Here is a 27,857-nt window from a genome sequence, read left to right as displayed (position 1 = left end):
ACATACATGCCCTAAGGGCATGTCTGTGCGCCACATGGCACTTTGAATTTTTTTTTTTAAATGCATTTTTGAGGGAATTCGCAAAATACCATCTACTTGAAGTAGGTGGTATTTTGCGATTCCTTATGAAAAAATCGCAATTTTTAAAGCACCCCAACATAGCATTTAAAGGAATCGCAAAATTGGGATTCCTTAAATGCTATAAGCAAAATAAGGAATCGCAATTTTTGCGATTCCTTATTTTGCTAAGTGGCACCTACATATCAAAACGCCGTTTGCGATTCGCAGGCGTTTGCGAATCGCAAACGGCTTCCTACATATTTCTTTCTGACTGTGGTGTAACATGGGGAGTCCACAGGAGCAGTTGCCCCAGGTGCAAAATTCTTAGGGGATGCAAAATTTAAAAAGAAAGTATTGCGCCCCCTAATCCGTGGACTATTAGGACTTCCTGAGCCAACGGTCCACGGGTTAGGGGGAGCAGTACTTTCTTTAAAAACGTTGCCCCAGGCCCTGGCGTCCCAGGCTACTCTGCTGCTTCCTGACCATCCACAATGAGGGTGCGAGACCATGGACTCACAATGCTCTAATAACCCTTTTAGTGTAACTCCAACCTACATGATGGCGGTGTTGTGCTTATATTGTGGCTTCAAATATGTGGACAATGATGCCATCTAATTTGCTCCTAACCACGTGTAAATCACTTTCACACAAACGTGACATCATTGTGAATTACAGGAATTTGGCACAGGAGACTGAGGCGTCACTAGAACTTTTATTTTTGCTTTTTGTAAGGAGCTAAACGAACAACTGACAGTTATCTCTAAGCATACATTAATACATATATATTCAAAATGTTAAGTTATAAAAAATATGTTTTCTTTTCTATTACAGCACGCACACTAAATCAAATTGATTAACATAATGGATGGATTGGAGCTATGTCAAAAACCGTAATTTAGGCAAGAGTGATAAAATATACTCATTTTAAAATTAGTGGTTCTGTACTTCAGCATTCGTAATCCCCCTGAGAGGGCAGAAATGAGATTTATGGAGAAAAGTAACCACCGCTGCTTTTTAGGGGTTGTACATTATAACTCATCTCTAAATTAGAAGCTAAACTGTACATCTGAGCCCATATCGGCTGCATTTCTGGGAATGATGCATAACTTTTGGTGTCACATTATTTTCATTGATAGCCCACCTGCGCTTCCAATACGTTAGACAAAGTTTGACAATTTTATCCTAAAAAAAATGTGCAAGTATTGCAGATGTCCTGACCCGGGGGAACTCCGCTACACGCTTTTAAAGACATACATTTTTTTGTGATTTTAAAATAGCTGGTGACTTTAGGGAGCTGAGATAATCATGAAATTAAAATAGAGGCCTGAGCAAATGTAATCAATGAGACCCCCTTTTAACCCTCAAGAGGGCTGCCCTCAAGGGGTGCTGTGACAATGCACCCCTTTTTGTGGCGCGCTTTTAGTACGCACTGACAGCTTCTTTGCCTTTGCATCCACGTCTAAAATACAGAGTGTGCGCAGAGGCAAAGAGATTCCCTCATTTCCATTGGAGCGTGGCCCTCTTGAGGTGGGCTTGGCACTACATGTGTGCAAGCTCTATCTGTATTACAGAAGGGACTGCCCAAGCATCTCCGGCTCATTCTGTAAAATCAAAGTGCCCCAGGGGCACACAAAGTGGGTGTACATACGCGTTGCACTCGCGGGGCACTTTCTGTAATATGGCTGATCATATGACCTCCCCGTTTCGTGGAGGTGGCCATAACTTGGGAGAAGGTTCTCCCGGGGATGTCCTGGAAAGAGGATACAACATTACAGTCAGAGTTGCCGACTTTGCAGCTGGGCGACCGGGTTAAAATTTCAGAGTGAGCACAGCATCCTGTGATTCTGGGCAAATCAATTAATCTCCCATGGCTAAATCCACTCCAATACTTATGGGTCAAGTTCACGCTATATAAAATTGCAACAACAAAAAAAACATGGTAAGAGAGGCTATCTTATCCAGCAGAGCCAAGGAACATTTGTTGGCATTATTGTAAATGTATATGTTAAAATTCCCCAGCACTGTAAAATTTGCATATTGGTGGGATAGATGAGTTAAAGTGTCATCCAAAAAATAATAAACTCCCGGGCATAGCCTGGGGAACGATAAATCAGTGCTCCTGCATAAAACGGCTGAGGGGACGCAAAGAAACAGAAGCCTAGACCTTCTGCCCAATCAATTCTCATACAGAAAATGGCATGTTTCAAGAAGGTTGTTTAAAAATGAAGGCAAACCCTCCCCCTGTCTTGTTGTTTCTATCAAGATGAACAATGGAATAGTTGCCGCTATGTTGGGGGCAGATGACCCTTTAAGCCAGGTCTCAGTCACAAATAAGATATCAAGCTCCATCACAGAAAATGTTATAAAAATGAAGAGCCTGCTTATGGGTCAATGAAAGGAAATTGGGCAACCTGATTTTGACGGTTAGGCTGGGGAAAGAGGAGAGGCTAGCCATTAGACAGCTGCCCTCACAGTGTTGAAAAAGGCCTTTAAAAGGGTTGAGAGAATAGTTGGATCCACACAGAAAGTATTATTGTATAAGGTGGCCTTTATGATGCTGTTGTTTAGATCCATACAGTTGGGTGCAGACGGATCAAAAGAGCAGAGAGGTTTGGATAACATCAGAGTCAGAGAAATCAGTTCTATGTCCTGATAATACAGAAAAGTAAATCCTTGAGGTAAGGGAGCACAGTGGGAGGAGGTTTTTCAAGGAGATGTTAAAGCAATTAAAGAGTGGACAGGCGATGGGTGTCTTGAGAAACGTTCTGAGAACCATGGGACAGAATCTGAAAGAGTTTGGGGGAGTTCTTTCCAGATTGCAACAGCTGAAGATGGGCTGGTTATCAATCAGAAAGAGCTGGCTTGGTTGAGGGGATGGACTTCCTGCTGATTTAACCAGTTTCGTGCTCGTGACGGAACCACTCCGTCACGAGCCACGGGCGCGCTGTGCTAATGACGGAGTGGTTCTGTCACGCCTCGGCTGCTCCTGCCCACGCTGCATCATTTCTGCGCCTGCGCGGCTGAATTAATGAGTGGGCAGAGCCGTGACGGAACCACTCCATCATGAGCACAGCGAGCCCGTGGCTCGTGACGGAGTGGTTCCGTCAAAAGCATGGCGGCGCCGCACGACCCCCCCACAACCCCCAGCGCCGCGGCGGGATTACCGTCGCTGCCAAGGGGTTAAGGTATATGTCCATTCACCCCTAGGGCTGGTAACGGGTCAGAAGAACCATATTTTCATTGGAATACCGCTCCACCTGGTCCAGTGTTTCTGCACTCGTTTTTCTCAGGTGCGGGAACACCAGACCAGATTTTACCAGCCCGTAATTACAGCCTGTAATATAACAAGGCTTTGTCTGCAGCAGCAAACAAGCTTCAGATGTGACTTTTTCACTGCCAAACGGAAGGGATTCAATCCTGGCTCAATGCTTCAAAACTGGCTGCACCCCACCCCATATAGAGGCCCCCACACACATTTACCACATGCTTAGAGCCCCTTGGAGACAAAAATCATGCCTTTTGGCTGGCCTTCTTGCGATGGCCAGCCTCACATGTGCACTTTAAGCCTCTCATCCAGCTGTCTAAAGACAGCTAGGTTGAGAGCAAAGTGCAGGCATTCAGTTCCCTCGGGAGTGCCGACAGAGGCCGTCCCCACCAATCAGAGCACTGCTCGGATGCTGGTTAACAGCACGTGAGCAGGCCATCCATGACTGGATGAGGGAGTTTGCTGGGCCTGCACTGCAGTCCCTGCAGAATAGGTCGTAGTGCGAGAAGGATGTCGTCAGGATCCGGTAAGTATTTTGCATTTCATTTTTTATTATTTATTTTATTTGACCGCCCCCACTTCCTCAGTAGATGACAGCCGCTACTGGGCAGTGGGGAACACCTTAAGGCTCTCTTGGACACAGTTGGCTTTTTCTGTGTCCTGAGCCTTCTAGGCCATTCAGTGCTCAGTGCAGAGCCAAGTGCCTGTTTTTATCAGCTTGCTGCCTAAAATGACTTCTTTTTTAACTCAATATTTATCAGAGCTAGAGCTTGATGTTCAGACAGTACAGCTCGTAAACAGTGAGCAACATTTCTGAGCTGGGCTGTCAAAAATAATGTTCTAGATCAGAAACATATTGTGCTAAATAAATGCAGTTTGCACTTTGCAGGCGCATAAAAACAGGCGCTCAGATCTGCACTGTTCTAGGACAGGCCCTCATGATATGACCGTCTATGTTTTTTAGCAAATCAATTCCCGTGCTGGCACTGTCCATCCTTCAATATACTGGTATGGCGCTTTGGACGATTGGAAGCCATGCTGCCCAGATCAAGGGACCTTCACTGTTTCTCCACCTGGGCAGGGTCAAGTGCTTTAATCTCTCATTTCTCTCTGAATCATTGCGAATTTGGATGAGATATTATATTGAAATATCTCCACCAGAGGAAGGTACAGATTTTAGTGTCTCTGTAGTATATATTTACAAAAGGCGTAGTCAAAGCCTGAAGTGGCCTTCCAGGAGGCGTCACAAGTAAAGTGTCACACTGGATGAAAAGAAATCATGAGTGGTTTCGTTCCCGCCTGCTCCCACTGACTTTTACTCTCATTTTCTACAACATAGTAAAATCTTTGCGGAAGAAAAGATGCTCACAACTCATGACAAGTAGTAATTTCATTATAGTCACTCAGGCACTCGAACTGCCCATAATATGCAGACTGTTTCTCTGTTTGTTTATTTCATAAACTTGAGCTCGGACAATCAAGAGTTTGAAGAAAAAGCAGAGACAGAGAATAACTTATAAAATTACTTTTTTCCTACCAATGACTTTCAGCTGAAGATTGTAATCATGGATCTTGTACAGATGATTCTGAGGTTTTTCGCTCACGATGCATTGGTAGGTCCCCTCATCTTGTACGCCAACATGCTGAAGAATCAGCGATGAGCCATCTGAGTCCAGTTTAGTGCGGTTCAGATACTTTGGGTCCTGATGCTGGGGCTTCTCTTGGCCATTGTGTGCCTCCAGAACAACCTCCAGCGATGAGGAAACTGCCTTCTGCCAGTAGACCACCTTGGTACTGTTGACGGTTCTCTTTGCATTAAATTTACAAGGGAGCAATGCAGTATCTTCTCTGAGCACGGTCATTCCATTGATGGCAGTAGGTCCTTTAAAAGAAAGAAAACATTACGACATACTTTATAGGAAATCAAGGTTCATTGTGGTACTCAGCAGACCATGAGTGGTATGCTGCATTCAGTGTAGAAACAGTTCCAAAATAAGATCACAAATTGGCTACTGGATTCATGAAATGTGAGAATGCTGTTTAAAGAGGAAACAAAGTGTTTGGGATAGGTTCACATTTTCGTACTCAGATAGCCCACCAAAGCCAGAAATTAATTCATGGTGGTGTTGCATGGCAGAACAAGATGTCTGCATTTATAATAAGCACATGTAAAGATTTGATTAGATGAATAATCCTGTTTGAACTTGTCCAGGAACAGAAGATGTAAATGAACTACATTGTGGAAGGACAAGAGCTGGGAGAAAGTGTATTTCCAACAGGACACGTTTGCTACAGTGAAATCCTTAATGCAGACACTAAGAGGCAAATTAAACCCATAAAGGTCTCTCTGCTATGAAGGATTGCCTTTACGTTGGCACATAGAAGGACTCTCACTAGATGAAGAATTGTGTATTATGTGCACAACATTTTTTGTCTACTGTCATTTTAATTTTCTGCCCTCAGTGAATTTAAACCTCTCCAGGCACCGATAAAAACAGGGTTTTCCCCACTGATGTCAACATAATTCTACAAGGTGCCCGTTTTGCCTTGAAAAAAATATATCTTTTGGGACACAGAAATGTTTCAATCTTTGCAAATTAACATCTTATCAGTGTCAGAACAATGTCTCCAGAACTGCATACAAATGTTTCTCATGTACACAGAAAGTCATAAGTGCTACACAGATATGGCTATCTCTTTGGTCAATGGAATCTGTGCTTCGCGCCAAAACACACATGTAAGTTGCATTGAGAGTGGCCTTTGTCAGAGAAGATATGAGTGGCCCAATTAGATCAAATCTGTGGCACCTTTTTGAAAGTTGAGCCAGTGATGCTTTGTTTAAAGGACTTGGGGATCTGGCTAGTGATTTGCTGCAGGAACATAGCAGTCGCGGCTCGCCATACTTGCGGGTGGGGGGTGGGTGGGGGCGCACAGGTGTTACAGCGAGGTGTTGGGGGGTTAAAATAAAAAGAAAACTTACCTGACGGGGTCCAGCGCCACCTCTGGAAAATAGTGAGTGAACGTTGTCCACCCATATGTACCCTTGACTTGTGTCCTGGTTTCCGAGTTTTCCTTGGTAGCTCAGGTCAGTGTTATTCAGATGGCTGGCACCAACCTGTCCACGCCGGTGGTATACTTCCCTGGGAGATCAAACTCGTTGGTCTTCATCACGGACGCCTTCCAGCGTTTTTTGTGATTCTTTTTTTCCTGCTTACCATTTTTTCACTCTGGTTCTGGCGTTCCTGCAGGTATCTAAATATACTCTCCAATTTTGGGAACGTCATTGGTAATTTTCCTCTGATAGGGAGAATGTCTTGGCGCCCAAGACTTCTGAGTGATCCTGGCCCAGTTCCGCTTCCTACCGGATCTTTTCAGAGCTGACGGGCCTACGTCAATTGTCCTCTTCAAGGCAGTTTGTAGATTCATCTGTCTGCCGTATCTCAAGGAATGCCCTTTTCCCCTGACCTTCGGGTCTAGCTCTCTTATGTTGGGCCGGGTCCCGCGTTTTCCTGCTCCTGAAATAAAACAGGAATAGGCATTCTCCCTCCTCTCCTGTAAGCCAATCACAACGCTGCAATGGCAGCGTTGTGATTGGTGTGGAGTCCCAGACAGCGCCCAGCAGGGCACCTGTAGGCAGGCCATTTTCTCTATGTAGGCTGCATGCAGCCTGCATAGAGAAAATGTAGAGTGCGCATGACTGCTATGGTCGGCCCCAGGGCCGAATAAACAGTCAGGGTTACTCAGAGTGGTGCAAGTCACTCCTCCCCGACTCGCCCGCCCCCAACCAGGCATACCTGTCTTCTGCTTTCTCGCAGCGCGAGAAGCCGAAACATAAAATGGTATTTAAAATACCATTTTATGTTTCTGCTTCTTGCACTGCGAGAAAGCAGTGGGGCGGCCAAATAGAACATAGGGGCTCTGTTTTGGATGTGAAGTCTGTACATTGGAGAAACTGAACCCTGGAGATACTGAATCCTGGTTCTTGCTCATGCCTTAGTTCTATTGGTGAGTGAATCTCTGAGCCCTGATTACACAATGAGCACACTTTTCCTGTTTGCGCCTTGCTCCACCTTTAAATAGGTGTGTAGTGTGCAAACAGGGAATGTGTGCCCTATAACAGAGAATGCACTGCCCTCAGGGATTAGCGATCCCTTGATGGACGGCTGCAGTGAGTGGCTGCACCTGCTTGCAGGGGGATGTTTGGGGGGCCCTTGGGACCCCCTCCAGAATGCTGCCTCTGGGGGTGCACTGACACTGCACCACCTTTTTCTGGTGCACTTTCAGCGCGCCTTCTGACAGTTCTTTGCTTTTGCACCCGTGTTCATAAATACTCTTTAAATAACCATTGGATAACCTTGTGTTCCTCAGAACCTGGGCAATACAAACACAATATGTTCTGTCAGATAGAATAAGAATGAATTATCCAGTTTGTACCAAATTCAACTTCACAACTCTATCTCTTTTGAAATGAGGCAAAACATGGGGATCTGAACGATACAAACATTAAAACTGACATGAATTTAATGAGTACATAATGGATTTCAATCCGCAGTGTCAAACAATTGCATGAATCAAACAATTGATTAAGTTAAAAAAATAGGTTCTCCATAGGTGGTCAGGGAAAAATAGTGCTTCTATAGTACATCAAAAGGAAATTAATTGTAACAGAAACCTTATAGTTTTCAAATATGCCCGTCCAGTATGTACAAATCTGTGGTTCACCACAAATGGGCTGAGTGTGTCAGTCTTGCAATTGCCCATGTCAGGTAGTACATCAGTACAGGCTGGATATGAGATTGTCAACCTTTCCAACAGCATAAAAAGCATGTGTTTTTATTGTAGGGGGTGTGGGCGTAAGGGGCATTTTGCCCAAAAGTGCAGAGTTAAAGACAACAACCAGGGAAAAGTGGCAATGGTAATGGATGAAATGTTTGGAGTGGGTTGTGCTGTTCTCACGGACAGAGTGTTCTGTGTCACAGGGGAGGCAGGCGAAAGTGAGACTTCAGGCAGATCTTTTAGACCTGAGGCAGAATTTTCCATTGAAAACAAGGTTGTGGAATAAATGGTAGATTCAGGGTCACTTCACACTATCACTCAGAAAGAAATGTTGAGAAAGTGGTCAAATGTACGCTTGCTACCTAAAGATATCAACCTGGGTGGCTATCAAGTTGAGCAAATTCACATTATTGGTTATTGCATACAAATGTCACTTCAAGGAACGGTGCATAAGAGGCATGGTGTATGTTGCTGCGTCAGGTCCTCCCATTCTTTAGTGGTATCATCAATATGACCTGCATTTTATCATAAATCATGTGCATCTACCCAAGTCATGGCGGTTGAAGATACAACACTCGAGGATATTTTGCAGAGAAGAAATACGTTTTTCAGAGAAGAGTTGCGTGAATTGCATGGTTATGTCCAAGAAATTAACTTGAAGCAAGGAGCAGTCCGCATGCAACACAAAGTCAGAAGGATACCGATTTCAGTGAGGGAGGAGGTAAGGAAGTTATTAGTTGACCTGTTTGGAAGTGGTGTCATTAAGCCCATTCAGACCTCCAACTAAATCTCCCCAGTCGTCAACCCACAGAAGAAGGATTGTAAGCTGAAGTTCTGTGTGGATCTAAGGGGGTTAAATCAGAACATTGTGACTGACAATTTTCCACTTCCCAATATCAACAAACTTATTTTGCTACGCAGAGGAGGAAGGTTCTTTTCCAAACTTGACCATATGCTTGCTTACCATCCACTAAGCCTCCATGATAGGTCCAAGCCCTTAACAGTGTTTATCGCGATGGAAGGCACGTATAAATTCACCCGAATGCCGTTTGGATTGGTTTCAGCAGCTAGTGTCTTCCACTGGATGCTGAGTGAGGTATTTAAGGGGTTGGACAATGTCATCTACCCTCAGGAAGACATTTTGATTTTTGGAAAACCAATCAAGAGTCATAATGTGCACTTGAAAATGATATTAGACCATCTTTCTAAATCTGGCTTGACCTTGAGATGAGAAAAGTGTGAATTTTTGGTGGAAAAGAGTGGATACTTAGGACACACGTTATCTTCTGAGGGTGTCAAATCTAAGAAGGATTTGTTGTCTGTAACCAGAGCTGCACCATCGGCTAGGGATAAAGAGCAACTGTGATTTTTTCTAGTATTGTTGAGGAAGGGTGTGAGTTTTAGAGGGGGGTGTGAGCAACACAATTGTTTTTTTAAAAATGAAGGCGGAAGTGTGCAAAGCTAATATTCTGGTGCCTTTTGATAATAAAAAGAAAACCACAATTACGGTTGATGCGAGTGCCACAGACATTGATGCAGTACTTACTCAAACACATGGTTCTACCGAAAACACTGTTGCCTTTGCCTCACGCTTATTAACATCTACTGAGTGACATTATGCAGTCATTGAAAGAGAGACTCAGGCAGCAGTGTAGGGCATTGAGTATTTCCAAACAAGTTTGGGGTTTCCGCAGCACATTACGCACCAATCACAAACCTCTTCTGAAAATATTGTCACCTGGATGTAGAGAGGTGTGGTGCAGGGGCCAGGGTGGCTGACTTCGGAGCACAGGGTTCATGTTTCGAAACCCGGCTCCAGCGGCAGCTCAGCTCAGCACCATGTGACTCTGGGCAATAGCTCACTTAATTTCCATGAGAGCCTCCAGGGCCTTGAGACCCGTAAGGGTGAGTAATTCACGCTTTACAAATATGGATTTTATTTTATTGGAAAGGGTTCAGCAAAAATTGCCAGGCTGGCCTTGAACTTACAGTAGTATGATTATTACATTGAACACATACCGGGCTGGAAGAATATTCAAGCCAATTGTTCCTCACGCATGCCACTTGCCTGGAGATTTGTGGAGGAGGATGGAATTATTCACAATGAACATGAAGGTGCAGTGGCAAGTGTGGGAGACATTGTTCAATGGTGTAGAGGTGTTCTAACTGAAGCAGAATGGACTGTTGGTATGAATAATGATGAGGTGTTGAAAGAGATCGTTGTGATGATAAAGAAAGGTGGCAGGAGGGGGAGAACATTGTCTCTCCCTTTGCAGCCATATGGCAAAGTTTTGAATGAACTTTCAGTAATTGAAGATAAGATGGTCGGGGCTGATTCACAGAACTAACTTAGGACAAAATCCTAAACTTACTACTTTTGGTATTCACAGAAGTTAGGATTTTGTCTTAAGACAGACTTAAGACAGACTTAAGACAGAATCCTAACTTAAATCTGTCTTAAGACTGTCTTAAGTCTGTCTTAAGTCTGTCTTAAGACAAAATCCTAACTTCTGTGAATACCAAAAGTAGTAAGTTTAGGATTTTGTCTTAAGTTAGTTCTGTGAATCGGGCCCCTTATGCGGGGTGACAAAGAAATACCCTCTGGTGAGGTGTACAAAAGGCTTTTTGATATTGCACATGAGGGGCATCTTGGACAAACTGTCAGAAAAATAAGGTTGAGGAAAGGGTTCTGGTGGCCAACTAAAGACCATGATGTAGTTGAATGGGTTACAAGGTGTTCTGAGTATGATGAGAGTGAGAAGAGTTTAAGATTTGGTGAGAAATCTGACTTAGGTAGCATTTGTGATCCTGGAAGCACATGGCACAGTGAATGAATGGACTTCATTGCGCCCATGTCAGGTTTGGGGTGGAGTTGAAACTTAGCCATGGTGATGGTGGATGTCCACTCAAGGTGTTTGGTTGTGAAATTTTGTCTGAGATCACTACCAGAGCAACTATAGCAGTGTTTCGAGATGATTTTAGAGAAGAATGTTAACCAGTTGTCGTAATCAACGATAATAGAACGTAACTCATGTCTGAAAAAAATCGTGATTTTCTATTGTCATGTGGTGTCAGACATTCCTGCAATGCTTTGTACAATCCCCAGGTGAATGGAATTGTAGAGATGGTGAATCATATTATTAAATGGGTTTTCCAAATGGCTGTGGTCAATAGATTAAATGTGGAGACCACCATTTCTGATCTTGTTTGGGCTTATCGCACAACGTAGAACTCTGCCCCAGGAGAGGTTCCTTTTTGCATGATGAGGGGTAGGAAACACACTTCCAAACTTAACCCCTCATGGATGCAAGACTTAATCGAAGGGAGATGTGTTTGACCCAGCAGTGTTCCCTCAGATATCATGGGAGAATCTAAAATTGTTCCGGGTAATTGGGTTAACATCAAATCAGGTAGGATAACAAAAGATTTTAGTGAGTTGTGTGGGCCATACAAAGTTAAGAGTGTGTTTAGATGGCATGTTGTGTTAACCAATGGCGAGCGTTGGAACTTGAGAAGAGTGGCCAAGAATGCTGCATGTGTATTTGCAAAGAGTGGAAATGAGGATGATGAGTTCTGTGGATATATGTGTATAAGAGATGAAGAAGTTGTGCACTCAAATGGCCTTCGCAGGGATGTTGCCAGTCGCTTCTGTAACTCTACTGGTGCCAGATTTGGTGCTGGTTCAACTGCGAACAACTTGTCTGGTGTTCAGTCTAGCAGAATTCCTAGGTTCAGGAGACCAGCCCCTTATTTAAAAGGCTTTATTCAGTAAATTGTATTTGTGTGTATTAAGTGAAATCTTATTGTAAGTTTCCTCCTTAGGGAGCAGAGGTGTTTCACTCTGCATTTTTCAATACCTTTCTTTCTGCGTTTGAAAGGTTTCTTTTATTGCACCTGTTTTGTCATTGGACATAGTTCCTTTATTGCCTTTTTGTTTTTATGATTCTTTTTTCCATTTTGCATCATGTGTGGGAACAGAAGGGGATGTGTTGTAATGCTATTACTTCTTAATGGAATGCTCATTACTTATGTTCTCTTTGGACTATGCTTGCGTGTGCAGTAACCTGCAGACCGGCGAAGGAAGCACCACGTCTGTTGCCTTAAGAATAGAGGGTATGTTCAAGTGCCTGGTGTGCGCCTACATCACTTTCAGGTTTTTATTCCAAACCAAGCTACTATACAGTTACACCCCCCATCTTGTGCAATGCTAGCAGTTTATACAATGTTTTACTGTCATCTAGTGGTGGTTTTTAAAATCTCCACTGCACTTCTTCAATAAGGATGTAACTATTTTCTGCGATGTGCTCACATCTGGTGTCCGACCTATTCTACTTCTACTTTAATGCGCACACACAAAAACCTCTACAAAATGGCACATTAGTGGAAGCATAATATATCATTCAATTGTTTTTCTGCGATGTGCATGAAGTACAATTAAACAAATACATTTATTCTACAGGCACGTGCATGTCAATTTAATATTATGGTGAATTCACTTCTAGCGTGATGTGCACATATACGTGGTATAATAAAACACAGCAGAGGGACCAGCATTTATAGTCCAATTGCTTTTTTCATTTTGCGCAATGTGCACGCTATCAAATTGAACAAGTTCTTACCACATAAACAAAACATACTATTATTTATACTAGTCAGTTCTTTTGCCTAAAACCAACGGGGGTCTGTTTCAAAGCACAAGTAAATCTTATATATTAATAATGTCCTGTATTTGCTATGCTATGAAATATTTTTTCCCTATTGCATTTAAACTCTTCTATCAGATGTTACATACATTATTGCATAGATTTTTCCTAACCTCCTAGTCATCATTTTTTTTTTTGCTTTAGTGTGAAATCTTCTACATTGATAAACAATGTAATTGGATCCGCCACAAAAGCCCTCCAGTTTAAAGAGGATCTACCTATCCCAGGAAAAGATGGAAAGAGGAATTTCGTACCTATTTGGTACAATAAAAGCAGATAAAATGCCACTTGACAGAAGAAAATGTATATTGCTACATTGTCCAGGCTCAGAAGGCTAATGAAATACTCAGGACGTTACATGAAGAGGTTCCGACCGGAGGAGGAGATTTGAGTGAATTTGATTGAGGCCATGTACAGGTTAGAAAAAGAGTTCAAGCTACCCACATCAGTGACTTTGCAAAGTTATCGTTTCTGTTAATGAAATGATGAGAGAACAATTCATGGTTAATACCAACTCTACGAAGATAAAGGAAAGTCGGAGTATGGGCAATCTCAAAGTAGGTTAAGTAATAGCTACAGCTAAAGCAATACAACTATCAGTGTCCTGGTTGAAGGAGGTGAAAGAAGAGAGGTCTGAAAAGAGACTTGGTTAGATATGTGCTGTAATAAATCATTAAAAACCTTAAAGAGAGAAAAAAAGCGATGATAAGATGTGCTATCGTTGTGGTAGATATTTTCATTTTGCTTCATTTAGAGGAGGCCCAGCTCTGAGTAAGGAATGTAAAATCTGAGGCATAAAGGGGCATTTCGTAAAAGTAAGCAGGGTTGGCAAACATGTTCCCAAGGTTAGAGTTGATCAAGTGAGTCAGGCTTTGTTGAACGAATATGCTAAGATGAAGGATATGGAGTTAGTTGTGAGGAGTATCAACAATATGGATACGATAGGATGAAGAAGATTTTGGTCCACCCATGTGTGTTATTTGGAGGTGATGGCTCACTCCGGTTCCCCTTACGCCATTGTTCTCAAAGTCCATTTGACCAGGTTCCTGGGATGTGGTCAAAGAACATTAGAGCAGATCATTAGATAGCAATGAAATAGAATTTCTGGGGAATTTTGCTAACAGTGTATTCTTTAGAGGGAGATCTGTTTGGTTGAAAGTATATATAGCTTGGAACAAGTTCAAGTTCAAGTTTGGCATTTGTATAGCGCCTTATATACCCAGAGGGTCTCAAGGCGCTTGGGGAAGGGGAAGTTTATTTATCGAATATCCAAGTTTTTAGTTCTTTTCTGAAGGTGAGGTGGTTCTGGGTAAGGCGGAGATGGGTGGGGAGAGAGTTCCAGGTTTTGGCCGCTAAGTAGGAGAAGGATCTTCCACCCATGGTGGATTTATGGATGCGTGGTATTGCGGCGAGGGCTTGTGTGGATGATCGTAGTTGGCGGGGGGGGTGTAAAAGGATAGGCGTGTGTTGAGGCAGTCGGGTCCTAGGTCGTAGAGGGCTTTGTGTGCGTGGGTAAGGAGGCGAAACGTTATTCTCTTGTTGACGGGAAGCCAGTGGAGGTCTTTCAGGTGCCCGGAGATGTGAGCTCGGCGGGGGAGGTCCAGTATAAGTCTGGCTGAGGCGTTTTGGATGCGTTGGAGTTTTTTCTGGAGTTTGGCGGTGGTTCCGGCATAGAGGGTGTTTCCGTAGTCCAGTCGGCTGGTTACCAGTGCGTGGGTGACCGTTTTTCTTGTTTCGGTGGGGATCCAGCGGAAGATTTTTTTAAGCATGCGTAGGATGTTGAAGCAAGATGAGGTGACGGCGTTGACTTGTCTGGTCATTGAGAGGGAGGAGTCTAGGATGAAGCCTAGGTTGCGTGCGTGGTCAGCGGGAGTGGGTGCATTTCCCAGGGCCGGTGGCCACCAAGAATCGTCCCAGGCGGAGGGGGATGAGCCTAAGATGAGGACTTCAGTTTTGTCCGAGTTCAGTTTTAGGCGGCTGTCTTTCATCCATTCGGCTACTTCTTTCATTCCTTCATGTAGGTTGGTTTTGGCGGAGCTGGGATCGTTGGTGAGGGAGAGGATGAGCTGTGTGTCATCTGCGTAGGAGATGATGTTGAGGTTGTGTTTGCGTGCGATGGATGCAAGGGGACTCATGTATACGTTGAAGAGGGTGGGGCTGAGTGAGGATTCTTGTGGTACACCACAGATGACTTCGGTGGCCTCTGATCTGAAAGGGGGAAGGCGGACTCTCTGAGTTCTTCCGGCGAGGAACGAGATTATCCAGTCTAGTGCTTTACCTTGTATTCCGATGTTGCTAAGTCGTTTGATAAGGGTGGTATGGCAGACTGTGTCGAATGCTGCGGAGAGGTCGAGTAGGATGAGTGCGGTTGTTTCTCCATTGTCCAGTAGTGTTCGAATGTCGTCCGTTGCTGCGATGAGGGCGGTCTCCGTGCTGTGTTTGGCTCGGAAGCCGGATTGTGAAGGGTCGAGGGATTTATTGGATTCGAGGAAGGTGGCGAGCTGATTATTGATGGCTTTCTCGATGACTTTGGCAGGGAAAGGAAGGAGTGAGATGGGTCGGTAATTCTTGAGTTCGGTGGGGTCTGCTGTGGGTTTCTTCAGGAGGGCGCTGAGTTTGGCGTGTTTCCAGCTTTCTGGGAAGGTGGCAGCGTTTAGGGAGCAGTTGATGACATCGCGGAGATGGGGTGCAATAACGGAGTCTGCTTTGTTGAAAATGTGGTGGGGACATGGGTCGGTTGGTGATCCTGAGTGGATGGAGTTCATCAGACGGATGGTTTCTTCAGTGGTGATTGTGTTCCAGGCGCAGAGGATGTTAGAGGGGTGTTTAAGTTCAGGTGAGGGTCGTGGGGCTTGGATTCCGGTCTCATTTGCGAAGCTGTTATGTATGTCTGCGATTTTGTTGTGGAAGAATGAGGCTAAGGAGTCGCAGAGGTCTTGGGATGGGGTGATGTCGTTCGTGCCGGCGGGGGGGTTGGTGAATTCTTTGACAATGTTGAATAGTTCCTTGCTGTTTTGGGCGTTGTTGTCCAGTCGGTCTTTGAGTGCTGATTTTTTGGAGGATCGGATCAGTTGGTGGTGTTTGCAGATGGCGTTCTTGAAGGCTGCTTGGTTGTCAGAGGTTCGGTCTTTTTTCCAGGCTTTCTCGAGGGTGCGGCAGGTCTTCTTTGAGTTTTTGAGGTCCTCATTGAACCAAGGGGCTTTGTTGTTGATTTGTTTGGATTGCTGTTTTTTCAGGGGTGCTAATTCATCAGCGCTGTGGGTGATCCATTGGGTGAGGTTGGTTGCTGCAAGGTTTGGGTCCGATGATTTTGCAGGGAGGTTTTGTTGCAGTGATGTGAAGAGTTGGTCGGTTGTAATTTTGTTCCAGTTTCTGCGCGGAATTGGTTGAGGGAGGTTGTGGGTTGTAGTCTTTTTGTATCTGAAGTGTACGCAGCTGTGGTCCGTCCATTGGTGGGTTGTTGTGCGGTCGAAGGAGATATACTTGCTGGAGGTGAAGATTGGGTCGAACGTGTGCCCTGCGTTGTGAGTGGGGGTGTTGACAAGTTGTTTGAGTCCGAGATTAGCGAGGTTGTCCAGGAGGGTTGTGGTGTTTCTGTCATTGTTCTTTTCTAGGTGGAAGTTGATGTCTCCTAGCAGGATGTAGTCCTCGGAGGGGAGGGCGTGAGGGGTGATAAATTCAGTGATGTCTTCGCAGAATTGTGTGCGGGGTCCTGGTGGTCTGTACATGAGTGTTCCTCTGAGTGTGGACTTCGGGTCGGTGTGGATTTGGAAGTGGAGGTGTTCGGCGGTAGCGAGGTTATCGTCGGAGCTGGTAGAGATGCGGATGGTGTTCTTATGGACGATGGCGATGCCTCCTCCTGTTTGTTTGGTGGTGCGGTCTTTTCGGATGATCTTGTAGCCGTCCGGAATGGCAATGGCGATGTCGGGTGCTGAAGATGTGTTCATCCAGGTTTCTGTGAGGAAGGCGATGTCCGGCGCTGTGGTGTCAAGTAGGTTCTATAGTTCGATGGCGTTAGTGTGGACCGAGCGAGTGTTGATCAGGATGCACTTTAGATGGTTGGGGTCAGAGCGCGGTTTGGAATCTGAGGGTGTGGTGGGTTTCCTAATGCAGTTGTACTTGCAGGAGAGGCAGGCGAATGGTCCATGGGTGCGTCCGGATTCGGCTTGGTAGCAGTTTGGTGATCGGCCGGTATTGAGGGCTGAGAGGGTAGCTGCATTGTATGTGATGCGGGAGGGATGGTGTTTGCGGGGACCAGGGGGTCTGGCGCTGGGCGCGGTCCAGGCGCGGACGGGCGTAGACGGGCTTACCTTTGGCGCACCTTCGGCGCGGCCGTAGCGCGTGGACGCTGCGCGTAGGTGCATCTGACATATATGTGTAGTGGAAGGGGGAGGGGCGAGGGAGGAGCGGCAGGGAGGCGGTAGCGTGGGGGGAGGTCCGGGCAGGGAGGGTAAACAACAACAAAATGGCTGGCTTCAGGCCAAATCGAAATTGGATTGGGGCAGCAGCGAAAGTGTACGCGAGGCACAATGAGATAACAGATCTCAGTCCAAAATACAGACAATGTAATGCTCAAAAGGAGAGTAAAATTCAGCAAGTTGAGATCAATAGTAAAAAAAAATGCAAAAGGGAGCGCGCTATAAGTATGCGACCAAACTTACTACAGCGAGCAGCAGGCAGGCACAAATGCGCGATTTCACAGTTAAGCGCTACGCTGTATTGCGGCGTCTCAGGCAGGGCTAATGCGGACAGGCAATGCAATTATAACGATACCGCTTTTTGTTCAGGCAGCTGGGAGGGGAGCGACCGCTTCTGAAGCTCACAGGACGGTCACAGCGTTAGTGGTGCCGGGGAAAGCTAGAAGTATCAGCGGGAGGGAGGAGCGGCAGGGAGGCGGTAGCGTGGGGGGAGGTCCGGGCAGGGAGGGTAAACAACAACAAAATGGCTGGCTTCAGGCCAAATCGAAATTGGATTGGGGCAGCAGCGAAAGTGGTTCAAAGGTTCAAAATAAGCTTTATTCGATATTCAAAAAGAAATATCATATAAGCATACATAATTATAACTGTTATAAAAATAGACATAACATTTCAGTTTAAAATCATCAATTACACAGTTAAAAAAGTTTAAAACTCAGAAGTAAGAGAGGACAAAAAGTCAATATTAAAAAACAGCATCAATATCACACAGACCATTCTAAAGAGATCTCCTAAACTTAATCTTCCTTGTTAATTACACGTAAAAGGTTAGCATTCATGGATCTATCGTTACAAAAAAGGAGGAAATTATCCCATAATATTAACAATTAAAAGCGTTTTCCGCTCTTATTACTATTGTACAGTAATTCCGGCCTATTGAAAGCAAAAGGGCCCCTACCATACCATGGACAGGCGGTTCTACCCATCAGATAGTTGTACCTTGCCTTTGGTCTTAAAGGCGAGATGTATTGTGCCCTAGGGTAAAAGTCATATAAGTCCCAGGTGGATATAAGTCCATCTCCTTCTTGAGGTTGCCAAGTTTTTAAGTATGGGACAACATATCTGTTCCTAAATTTTACTAACACTAGGTCACCGGGAATGTCTTTTGGTAAGGAACCCAGCCAGCCCACCCTTCTAGCACTCAATATTCGTCCATCGAGGTCGGGTGGAAGGGGTCTATTTTTTGCTAGCCAAAACGTGACCTTGTTAAGTAAGTCTTGCTGACTTTCGGGTTTACCATATGGGAGTGCTGGTACTCCCGCCAGGACAGACACAAATGGGGCAGCCTCTGGGGGTAAATGAATATGGGGAACTTTTTTAGTCTCTGTTCTAGCAAGGTTGTGCTGCGTTGAAGTGACCCTTAGAGCTTTTGAGACTGTTGTATCAGAGTCTAGCGACAGGATTTGAGCACTTTTGCTTGTTGTAGGTGGCTTGGTCTCTTTAGAGGCTAATGGCTGAGAGCAATTTGATGTTTTGATAATTTTGGTGGGTGGGAAGATATCCTTGAGCCTTTCTTCTATTCCCGTCAGCCTATCCCCTAGAGTGTTAATTTTTTCCAACAAAGGTGATAAAAGGGATTTAACCAGTAGTTCAATCTGAGAAAGTAAAGGCTGCTTTGAAGGAGGTACTGTGTGGTCAAGCTTTACTACTGTTTCTGTGGTTAAAGGGGAATTATTAGAAGACAAAGAGGGGCTTAGGCACAATTTTTGTAACTTTGGATAGTTCCCATTTTGTTTAACTCCATCGTGCTTCCTTTTAACACAAGAGATCTGTGGGAGTACTGTGGTTTGAGTGTTAGCTTTTTTAGGTGAAAGGGGGGATTCCTGCGGGCAGTCATTAATAGGTAATGTACAGCCACTGGTTATGGTACAGGATGGAACGCTTTTTTGTTCGTTTAACGGTTCCAATGGAACGTACCTGGTTTTACACAGGCTATTTAATTCCTCCCACAGTGCTAGACATTGCGTAGTATCGGCTGTATGTGAAGATGCTTGTGAGCTGGGTGTGGCAGGTGTACTAAGTATGAACAGGGGAGAATCATTTTCTGCTGTTTCATCCGGAGTAAGCACTGTTGTCCTGTTAAAATGAAAATCTAATGTCCCTTTGCAGAATCCCCTCTGTGGAGTAGCTTTATTGGTGAACCCTTGCTGAGTCATGGTCTGATTTAGTTATGACTTAGCACTATAGGGAATATGGCGTAGTAACACAGTCGGAGTGTTTATACATGAATGGTCAGGTCCGTTGGTATAATCAATAGGTAGGTATTGAAAATGTGATTGTATAAGTCTATCTACCTCCTCTTTAGTGCGCGCCAAGGGGGGTGGCCCGTCCCGTCCTTCTCGGTCCTCGGAGGGCCACAGAGGGCCCGCCCTTTGCCCGGGCTTAGCCCGCGCGCGGTCCCGCGACGCGGATGTTGTGACCCTTTTTGTGCGCCTTCTGGCGCGGAAATGACGTGCTGCGGCTTCCGGTGCCGCTAAGGCGTCTGGGAGCAGTAGTTCGCAATGCCCCCCCTCCGCACTGCGGCCGCTGGTGGCTGTGGCCTGCGGCGGCGGGAGGGAGGAGAGCAGGAGCAAGTTAGGCGGTGGCTGGTGCAGAAAGGACCCTGGACAAAGTTTGCCCCCGAGCTGCTGGTAAGTCCCCCACTCCACGGAGGTTGTGACCCTTTTTGTGCGCCTCCTGGCGCGGAAATGACGTGCTGCGTCTTCCGGTGCCGCTAAGGCATCTGGGAGCAGTAGTTCGCAATGCCCCCCCTCCGCACTGCGGCCGCTGGTGGCTGTGGCCTGCGGCGGCGGGAGGGAGGAGAGCAGGAGCAAGTTAGGCGGTGGCTGGCGCAGAAAGGACCCTGGACAAAGTTTGCCCCCGCGCTGCTGGTAAGTCCCCCACTCCACAGAGGTTGTGACCCTTTTTGTGCGCCTCCTGGCGCGGAAATGACGTGCTGCGGCTTCCGGTGCCGCTAAGGCGTCTGGGAGCAGTAGTTCGCAATGCCCCCCCTCCGCACTGCGGCCACTGGTGGCTGTGGCCTGCGGCGGCGGGAGGGAGGAGAGCAGGAGCAAGTTAGGCGGTGGCTGGCGCAGAAAGGACCCTGGACAAAGTTTGCCCCCGCGCTGCTGGTAAGTCCCCCACTCCACGGAGGTTGTGACCCTTTTTGTGCGCCTCCTGGCGCGGAAATGACGTGCTGCGGCTTCCGGTGCCGCTAAGGCGTCTGGGAGCAGTAGTTCGCAATGCCCCCCCTCCGCACTGCGGCCGCTGGTGGCTGTGGCCTGCGGCGACGGGAGGGAGGAGAGCAGGAGCAAGTTAGGCGGTGGCTGGCGCAGAAAGGACCCTGGACAAAGTTTGCCCCCGCGCTGCTGGTAAGTCCCCCACTCCACGGAGGTTGTGACCCTTTTTGTGCGCCTCCTGGCGCGGAAATGACGTGCTGCGGCTTCCGGTGCCGCTAAGGCGTCTGGGAGCAGTAGTTCGCAATGCCCCCCCTCCGCACTGCGGCCGCTGGTGGCTGTGGCCTGCGGCGGCGGGAGGGAGGAGAGCAGGAGCAAGTTAGGCGGTGGCTGGCGCAGAAAGGACCCTGGACAAAGTTTGCCCCCGCGCTGCTGGTAAGTCCCCCACTCCACGGAGGTTGTGACCCTTTTTGTGCGCCTCCTGGCGCGGAAATGACGTGCTGCGGCTTCCGGTGCCGCTAAGGCGTCTGGGAGCAGTAGTTCGCAATGCCCCCCCTCCGCACTGCGGCCGCTGGTGGCTGTGGCCTGCGGCGGCGGGAGGGAGGAGAGCAGGAGCAAGTTAGGCGGTGGCTGGCGCAGAAAGGACCCTGGACAAAGTTTGCCCCCGCGCTGCTGGTAGCGAAAGTGTACGCAAGGCACAATGAGATAACAGATCTCAGTCCAAAATATAGACAATGTAATGCTCAAAAGGAGAGTAAAATTCAGCAATTTGAGATCAATAGTAAAAAAACAATGCAAAAGGGAGCGCGCTATAAGTATGCGACCAAACTTACTACAGCGAGCAGCAGGCAGGCACAAATGCGCGATTTCACAGTTAAGCGCTACGCTGTATTGCGGCGTCTCAGGCAGGGCTAATGCGGACAGGCAATGCAATTATAACGATACCACTTTTTGTTCAGGCAGCTGGGAGGGGAGCGACCGCTTCTGAAGCTCACAGGACGGTCACAGCGTTAGTGGTGCCGGGGAAAGCTAGAAGTATCAGCGGGAGGGAGGAGCGGCAGGGAGGCGGTAGCGTGGGGGGAGGTCCGGGCAGGGAGGGTAAACAACAACAAAATGGCTGGCTTCAGGCCAAATCGAAATTGGATTGGGGCAGCAGCGAAAGTGTACGCGAGGCACAATGAGATAACAGATCTCAGTCCAAAATACAGACAATGTAATGCTCAAAAGGAGAGTAAAATTCAGCAAGTTGAGATCAATAGTAAAAAAACAATGCAAAAGGGAGCGCGCTATAAGTATGCGACCAAACTTACTACAGCGAGCAGCAGGCAGGCACAAATGCGCGATTTCACAGTTAAGCGCTACGCTGTATTGCGGCGTCTCAGGCAGGGCTAATGCGGACAGGCAATGCAATTATAACGATACCGCTTTTTGTTCAGGCAGCTGGGAGGGGAGCGACCGCTTCTGAAGCTCACAGGACGGAGCTTTCATGCCAGGACAGAACAGGGTTTTGTCCTGGCATGAAAGGATCAGCAAAGACTAGGAATCACTTTAAATCCACGTACGCAGGGAGTGGCCAAGATGGCAAGTGGCTAGGAAGTCGTCTCTGCTCGCTCCGAGCTGCCCCCGATATTTGCACCTGTCTGAGCACAGCGGCACCCCGTCCACTATACCCAGAAGGGTCCACAGGCTGCCAAGAACAAGGGGCACCCGCCAGAAGCTGTGAGCATGGATTGGGCGTTCAGTAACACCGCCCCTGGACTGTCGGGCGGAGTGAGCGACTCCCGGACCCAGGTGTGGCCTACAGCATGGTCTTGGGCTGAGGGCGGCCCTCGCGGCACACAACGGACCCCTGATGGGGACAACTTCTCTAAGGTAGGAGCCCTGTCGTCCTTCCCAGTTCCTACCCCTACCATCGCGGGCCCGGCCCTAATAGAGGAGGAAGCAACGCGTGGGAAACTACGGCGATACCGGGCTGCAGGGCGGAGCCAGGGGCCTCTATAACATGGTGCGGCTTCTTGAGAGGTACCAACGGCCACTGCAGAACTCCCAAAAGACCAGCGACCCTCATAAGGGGGGCAGCCGAGCACACAACCGTTTGAGGTGGCCTTAGTCTTCCCTTGCCCATCCCTTGCAGAGACGACTAATAAAGAGAGGGAGCAGGAACGAGGCACAAAGACTATTGGGATGAGTGCGGGACTCCCAGACCCTGGTACGGCCTGCAGCATGGTCCTGGGCCTAGGCCAGCCTATGCAGCACACGACGAGCCCCTAGTGAAGACCGCGGCTCAATGGTGGGAGTTCCATCACGCTTCTATGAGCATTGCATTAGCAGTGCTTCCCCCTCCACACCCCGACCACAGCAGGCCCAGCCACATCAGGGGAGGAAGCAGCACACAGACTTACACAGTGAGGCCGGGCTGGAGGACGAAACTGAGGGCCTCCACAGTACGGTGTGGCCTGGTGCAGGGGCCCAGCGGCTGCCACATAGCTGTCAGGGGACCAGCGGCCCCAGAGTGGGAGCCAACCAAACACACACGCACCTGGGGCCACCACAGTCTCCCAACACCCCACCATCACCGAGATGACTGCCAAGGAGAGGGTGCAGGGGTTGGAGCACATGCTGGGCAATGCACTGCGTAGGCCGCATACCTCCACAACGCAAATTGGACTCCGGCGGGGCAGGTGGTGCACAGGTAAGAGTCCCTCTGTACCCTCCAGTGCACCGAGTCAGGGCACACTCACCAGAATAGAGAAGCCAGAGAGGGACAAGCTAAAGCCTGGCAGGGCTCGTCCGTCACCGTCCTCCTGATCGCTGGGCTATCGACCACAGAGGGATCTGGCTGCTGAGCAACTAAGCAACAGCAAGTAAGGACAAACCCGAAGAGAAGAAGCCCTCCTGGTGGGCCCCCGGGGCAAGTACGACTCCAGCACCAAAAACCTTCTATAACACATCGGTATGGCGGGGAATAGACCCAATAAAGACAGCTCCCTCAGGGAGATGTTTGGCAAGCAAGGAAGCCCAGCCATGGAAGATAGACAAACAAGTACTGGGCTGGCTATGATTCCAAATCGGACCCTGAAGATGGAGAGGGCCCAGTGACTAAGGCCTTCCTGAAATCGCTCTTCACCTCCTGGAGAGCCGACCTACAGGCAATGAAAGCAGAACTAGCAACGAATCTCTAGGAGGTAAGGCGAGACCTAGATGAGGTGGGCAAAAAGGTGACCTTACTGGTAGATAGGGAATGCAGTCGAGAAGAGGAACTCAGATTGCTACAACAAGAGGTCCTGAAACTCAAAGAGCAGCATCTAGACTTCCAGGCACATGAGGACTTGTAGAATCGATCGAGAAGGAACAATATACGCATTAGGGGAGTACCATTGAAAGCAGAAGCATCCAATCTACGAGAACACATCACAGACCTCTTCCGACATGTCCTGGGACACACAGACGAACCTGACCTGCAGCTAGACAGGGCCCATTGGGTAGGACCAGGACGGTCTGAGAAAGTACCCCAAGTGGACATACTGCTGTGCGTGCACAATTTAGCCTGAGATGCACATCCGGTTCAGTTCAAAGGCCACACATCAGTGCTTTATCAAGACATCTCCTGGATCACCTTACAAAAACACAAGGATTTCCACCCAGTCACGATTCATTTACAAAAAGCAAACATCCTGTATGCATGGGGGCACCCCTTTTGCATCATCTTCCGCTTGGAGGGAACCCTCCACCAGATCAGATCCCTCAGGAAGGCCTGTGCCCTATTGCACATCGACATGCCGGGGGGCACCGGGGAGTCGCCCCCCCAACAAAATACAGTGACAAACATGTCAACTAATCAAGAGCACCTGAACCAGAATGAAACCTGACCTGGACACCATCTGCAAAGGAACAGCAGGCGGTCCTACAGGCCCTTTAGGCTGAATCTGCCCTCTCTGAGGCTTCCCGAGCCAGGAGCAGCCCAGCTACATAAGGTCGTGGAGGGAGGCGTGTGGTAGTAGCAGCAATGGGGAGACGGCAGGAGAGTTGAAGACATTAAAGACTTTATCCTCTCTCGCCCAACCCCTGGATGATCCTGCAATACCTCAAAAGACCCACCTGCAGGGTAAACTCGTCGTATAGGGCCACAGACCAACCCAATCCACTGGAGCAGACAAACTTTGGTCATCAGATGTTACGGTCATTGTTTTCTTTATATCAGTTGTGGGTATCTTTCTCTCGTTTCTCTCTCCTCTGCACCATCCACCTTCTCCATTGCATCCTAATGTCACCTTGATTAGAGTCTTCAAGCACTCCCCTCCCACCCCATCAAAGTGACACAAGCATAGCAAGTTAGACTGAGCATAGCACCCTGCTGCCACATGACACAATCTTTTCATGTATTAAGCCTCAATATACGAGGCCTAAATAGCCCAAATAAAGCACAAGGCAGTCTTGTCTCTCCTGGAGCAACCAGGCTGCGAGGTCTGCATGCTCCCGGAGACACAAATCATAGCCAAGGACACTCGCTGCATGCACTCCCCACGGTTCCCACGACAGTACTGGACATTAGGCAGGACTAAAAAGAATGTGATAGCCATTCTGCTCGCTCAGAAGTTTCACGGGAAGGTCATATCCACATTCATGGAAGTCAAAGGCAGAGCACTAGGGATCAGGCTTCATTGGGGCTCCATGCAGTTCACAGTTTCCTCCCTATACACGCCAAAAGAAAACCAGGACCACTTCCTTATTAGCGCCCTAGAACAAGTCTTAACCTCTTTAGACTGGGCTGTAGTAATAGGGGGCAATCTCATTCTAGCCATGGACACAAACCTAGATCGATCGAGCCTGCGCACAACACAGACAGGAGCTCTTTTGCCCACCGGACTGAAAAAGCTAACTGACAGCTCGCTTAGCGACATCTGTAGACACACACACCCCGTTACCAGAGATTACACATTTTCTCAGCTGCCCATAATTCCTACGCCCACATAGAACATTTCCTCATAACAGATTCCCTGAAGGATTATGCAGGGGACACTACCATTGAGCCTGGTCCCCATCTGATCATGCCCCAATCACACTATCGCTGAATCTCAGCGCCTTCCCAGCCCGTCCATCTCGGTGGTGATTGCGGGATGCCGTGCTACAATCCAAACAGTCGGTGAAAGCAATACACATGACTATCACAAACTATCTTAGAATTAATGACCGTGAGAAGGCACATCTTGCTGCGGTATGGGAGGCATTAAAATTAGTAGTATTAGGCGAGCTAATAGCGATCTCTGTGGGAGAGAATAGGCTGCGCGCAGAAAAGCGTAAAGAGATGGAGGCGAAAGTAGCAGAGCTTTCATCTATCCATAAGCGCACAGGCACTCCCCAAGGGTGGAGGGAGCTGGAAAACACCGCCTGACCCTGCAGCGCCTCGAACAAGAGGGTTATCAATAGACATTGTATATATCACTTTTATAGGCCACGAACTTCACGTCCAGAGTGATTCTACTCATCTGATGTTCTTTTTGTACATTTGTGTTTCTTTTCAGATTGTTATCATGGCGCAGTACAATTGACCACCATAGGCATATTTTGCAACATTTATACATTAATTCTACACTTAGTAATTCCTGTATATAGACGGTATTATACTGTCCATGTGAGTAGGGTAGGGATCTGTGTACCCGTCCTGAAGAAGCAGCATGCTTCGAAACATGTTAACATATGCAGGAGGTTTTGTACATTAATACATCAACCCTCCACCTCACCTTTTTAACGATACCGGCACGGAGGCTTATTAAAATTCCTTTTACTCCTCACTTGCTAGGTATTTTTTAACACTCACTCACTATCCACTCCTGACCCTAACACTCATACCCCCTCTCACACTGCACATAGTTGTTACATCAGTGCTCCCGCGTATCCGCTGGTTAGTAGCACGCCGCGTTCTGTAGATGGGCGGGAAGACCCCTATGATGAAGCATGACACCAAGAGCCCTTTTCGTGTGTGAGGGGTATTTAAAGAACACAATGTGCTTCCCACCCATGAAGGAAACATCTATCTTTTTTCTCTTATCTTGTGTGGGTAGATTCAACCTGTTTATACATTATATAACAACTGCAGTAAATCGTATTATGTGGTAAAAGCTGCTAACACAGAATCACGTAAATCCACTGACTGTCAGCCAGTATTTACTGTTTTATTAGAACTTATTCAAAAAAGGTATACAAAAAGCAAACAAGCTGATTCCAATCACCAACCTTTGTTATTATTAACAAACGTTTTCTTGCCAACTACTCCAAAATAAACATGAAATATAAAAGTACATTACAGTTAACGTGTAATATGGTCTTATTATGCCATCTTGGTGTTCTGGGGACATTTACATACCACATAGTTATATTTAGGAAATGCTAAACACTGATGAGAATCCAAACGATGATATATCCTCTGCTATGCAATACTAACTGTGGCCGAAATTTCACTCTGGAGATTCTGATAAATCAGGCACAAATTTTGCTATGAACAACTTCCACGAAAATTGTTTGGGTCACAACATTCATTTTACTCATTGTACATAATTCATAATAACACATGGTAGCAATATACAGCAATCTCAGCAATAATTTCAGTCTTTGCACAGCATATAAAATATTCTCTTTTCTCACTATAGATGGTATACCTCAATTTAGGGGAACAGACTGTGTAGCTTCTCACACTAAATGATCAAAATAATGATTTATTTTTGATTAACCGCATGCGTGCGGCATGATTCCCCCCCGTACGCTGGATTTTGCGAAAGCGCACTTTACATGACGAGCTGGGCTCGTCATGAGCGTGCGAGGAGGCTACCTCATGACGAGCCCAGCTCGTCATGAGCGTCGAAGGGGTTAACAAATAAAGACTTGCATAAATACAATGCACTGGTGTGGGAATGACGCATATAGAATACAATGCACTGGTGTGGGAGTGACACATATATAGTGGGATGGCACATAAAAGGGAATTTGGTTTTAAACTGAAAAACATATAATTCCTAAATAAAAAAAGAAATTCAAATTGTAGGTGTAAATGGGTTTTCCCTTCTCAATTGCACAAGGGGAGATTGGGTAGCTATTCACTGTTACAATTAGGAATAATGAGTAAGGTTCAATGTGATGTATAGAGAAATGATTTGTGAAACCTTTTTGGACATGAAAACCATTGACTATTTTGGAATGGGAAATAGTGCTCATACAAGACTTTCTCCAAAACAGGTGTCATACACCAAATCTGTGCCTAATGCATAACTCCATGAAGACAGCATTCATAATTATTCTTCTATATTAGTCACTTTCTGAAAAATTCTTTCTGCTATCTGGCAGTGATAATACAACTCTTCAGTCAGCTGACAACAATTAGAAAAACCATCGAGTCAGTAGTGCAATTTGACCCCCTGCTTGAGTTCAA

General features: G+C 46.8%; 1 protein-coding gene across 2 annotated transcripts in view; it reads right to left on the bottom strand.

Moving 5' to 3' along the window:
* Positions 1–27,857, bottom strand: part of LOC144772436 (T-lymphocyte activation antigen CD86-like) — a 172,937-nt gene that overhangs the window by 75,522 nt on the left and 69,558 nt on the right. For both annotated transcript variants that reach the window (XM_078656754.1, XM_078656755.1), the window contains exon 3: positions 4,863–5,207. In XM_078656754.1, the coding sequence (XP_078512880.1) occupies positions 4,863–5,207 (345 nt within the window). The remainder of the gene's footprint in view (positions 1–4,862; positions 5,208–27,857) is intronic.

Source organism: Lissotriton helveticus, chromosome 8 (assembly GCF_964261635.1).
Source record: "Lissotriton helveticus chromosome 8, aLisHel1.1, whole genome shotgun sequence".
Lineage (NCBI taxonomy): Eukaryota > Metazoa > Chordata > Amphibia > Caudata > Salamandridae > Lissotriton > Lissotriton helveticus.
The sequence above is the reverse complement of the archived record's forward strand: the minus strand, read 5'-3'. Positions and strand labels throughout refer to the sequence as shown.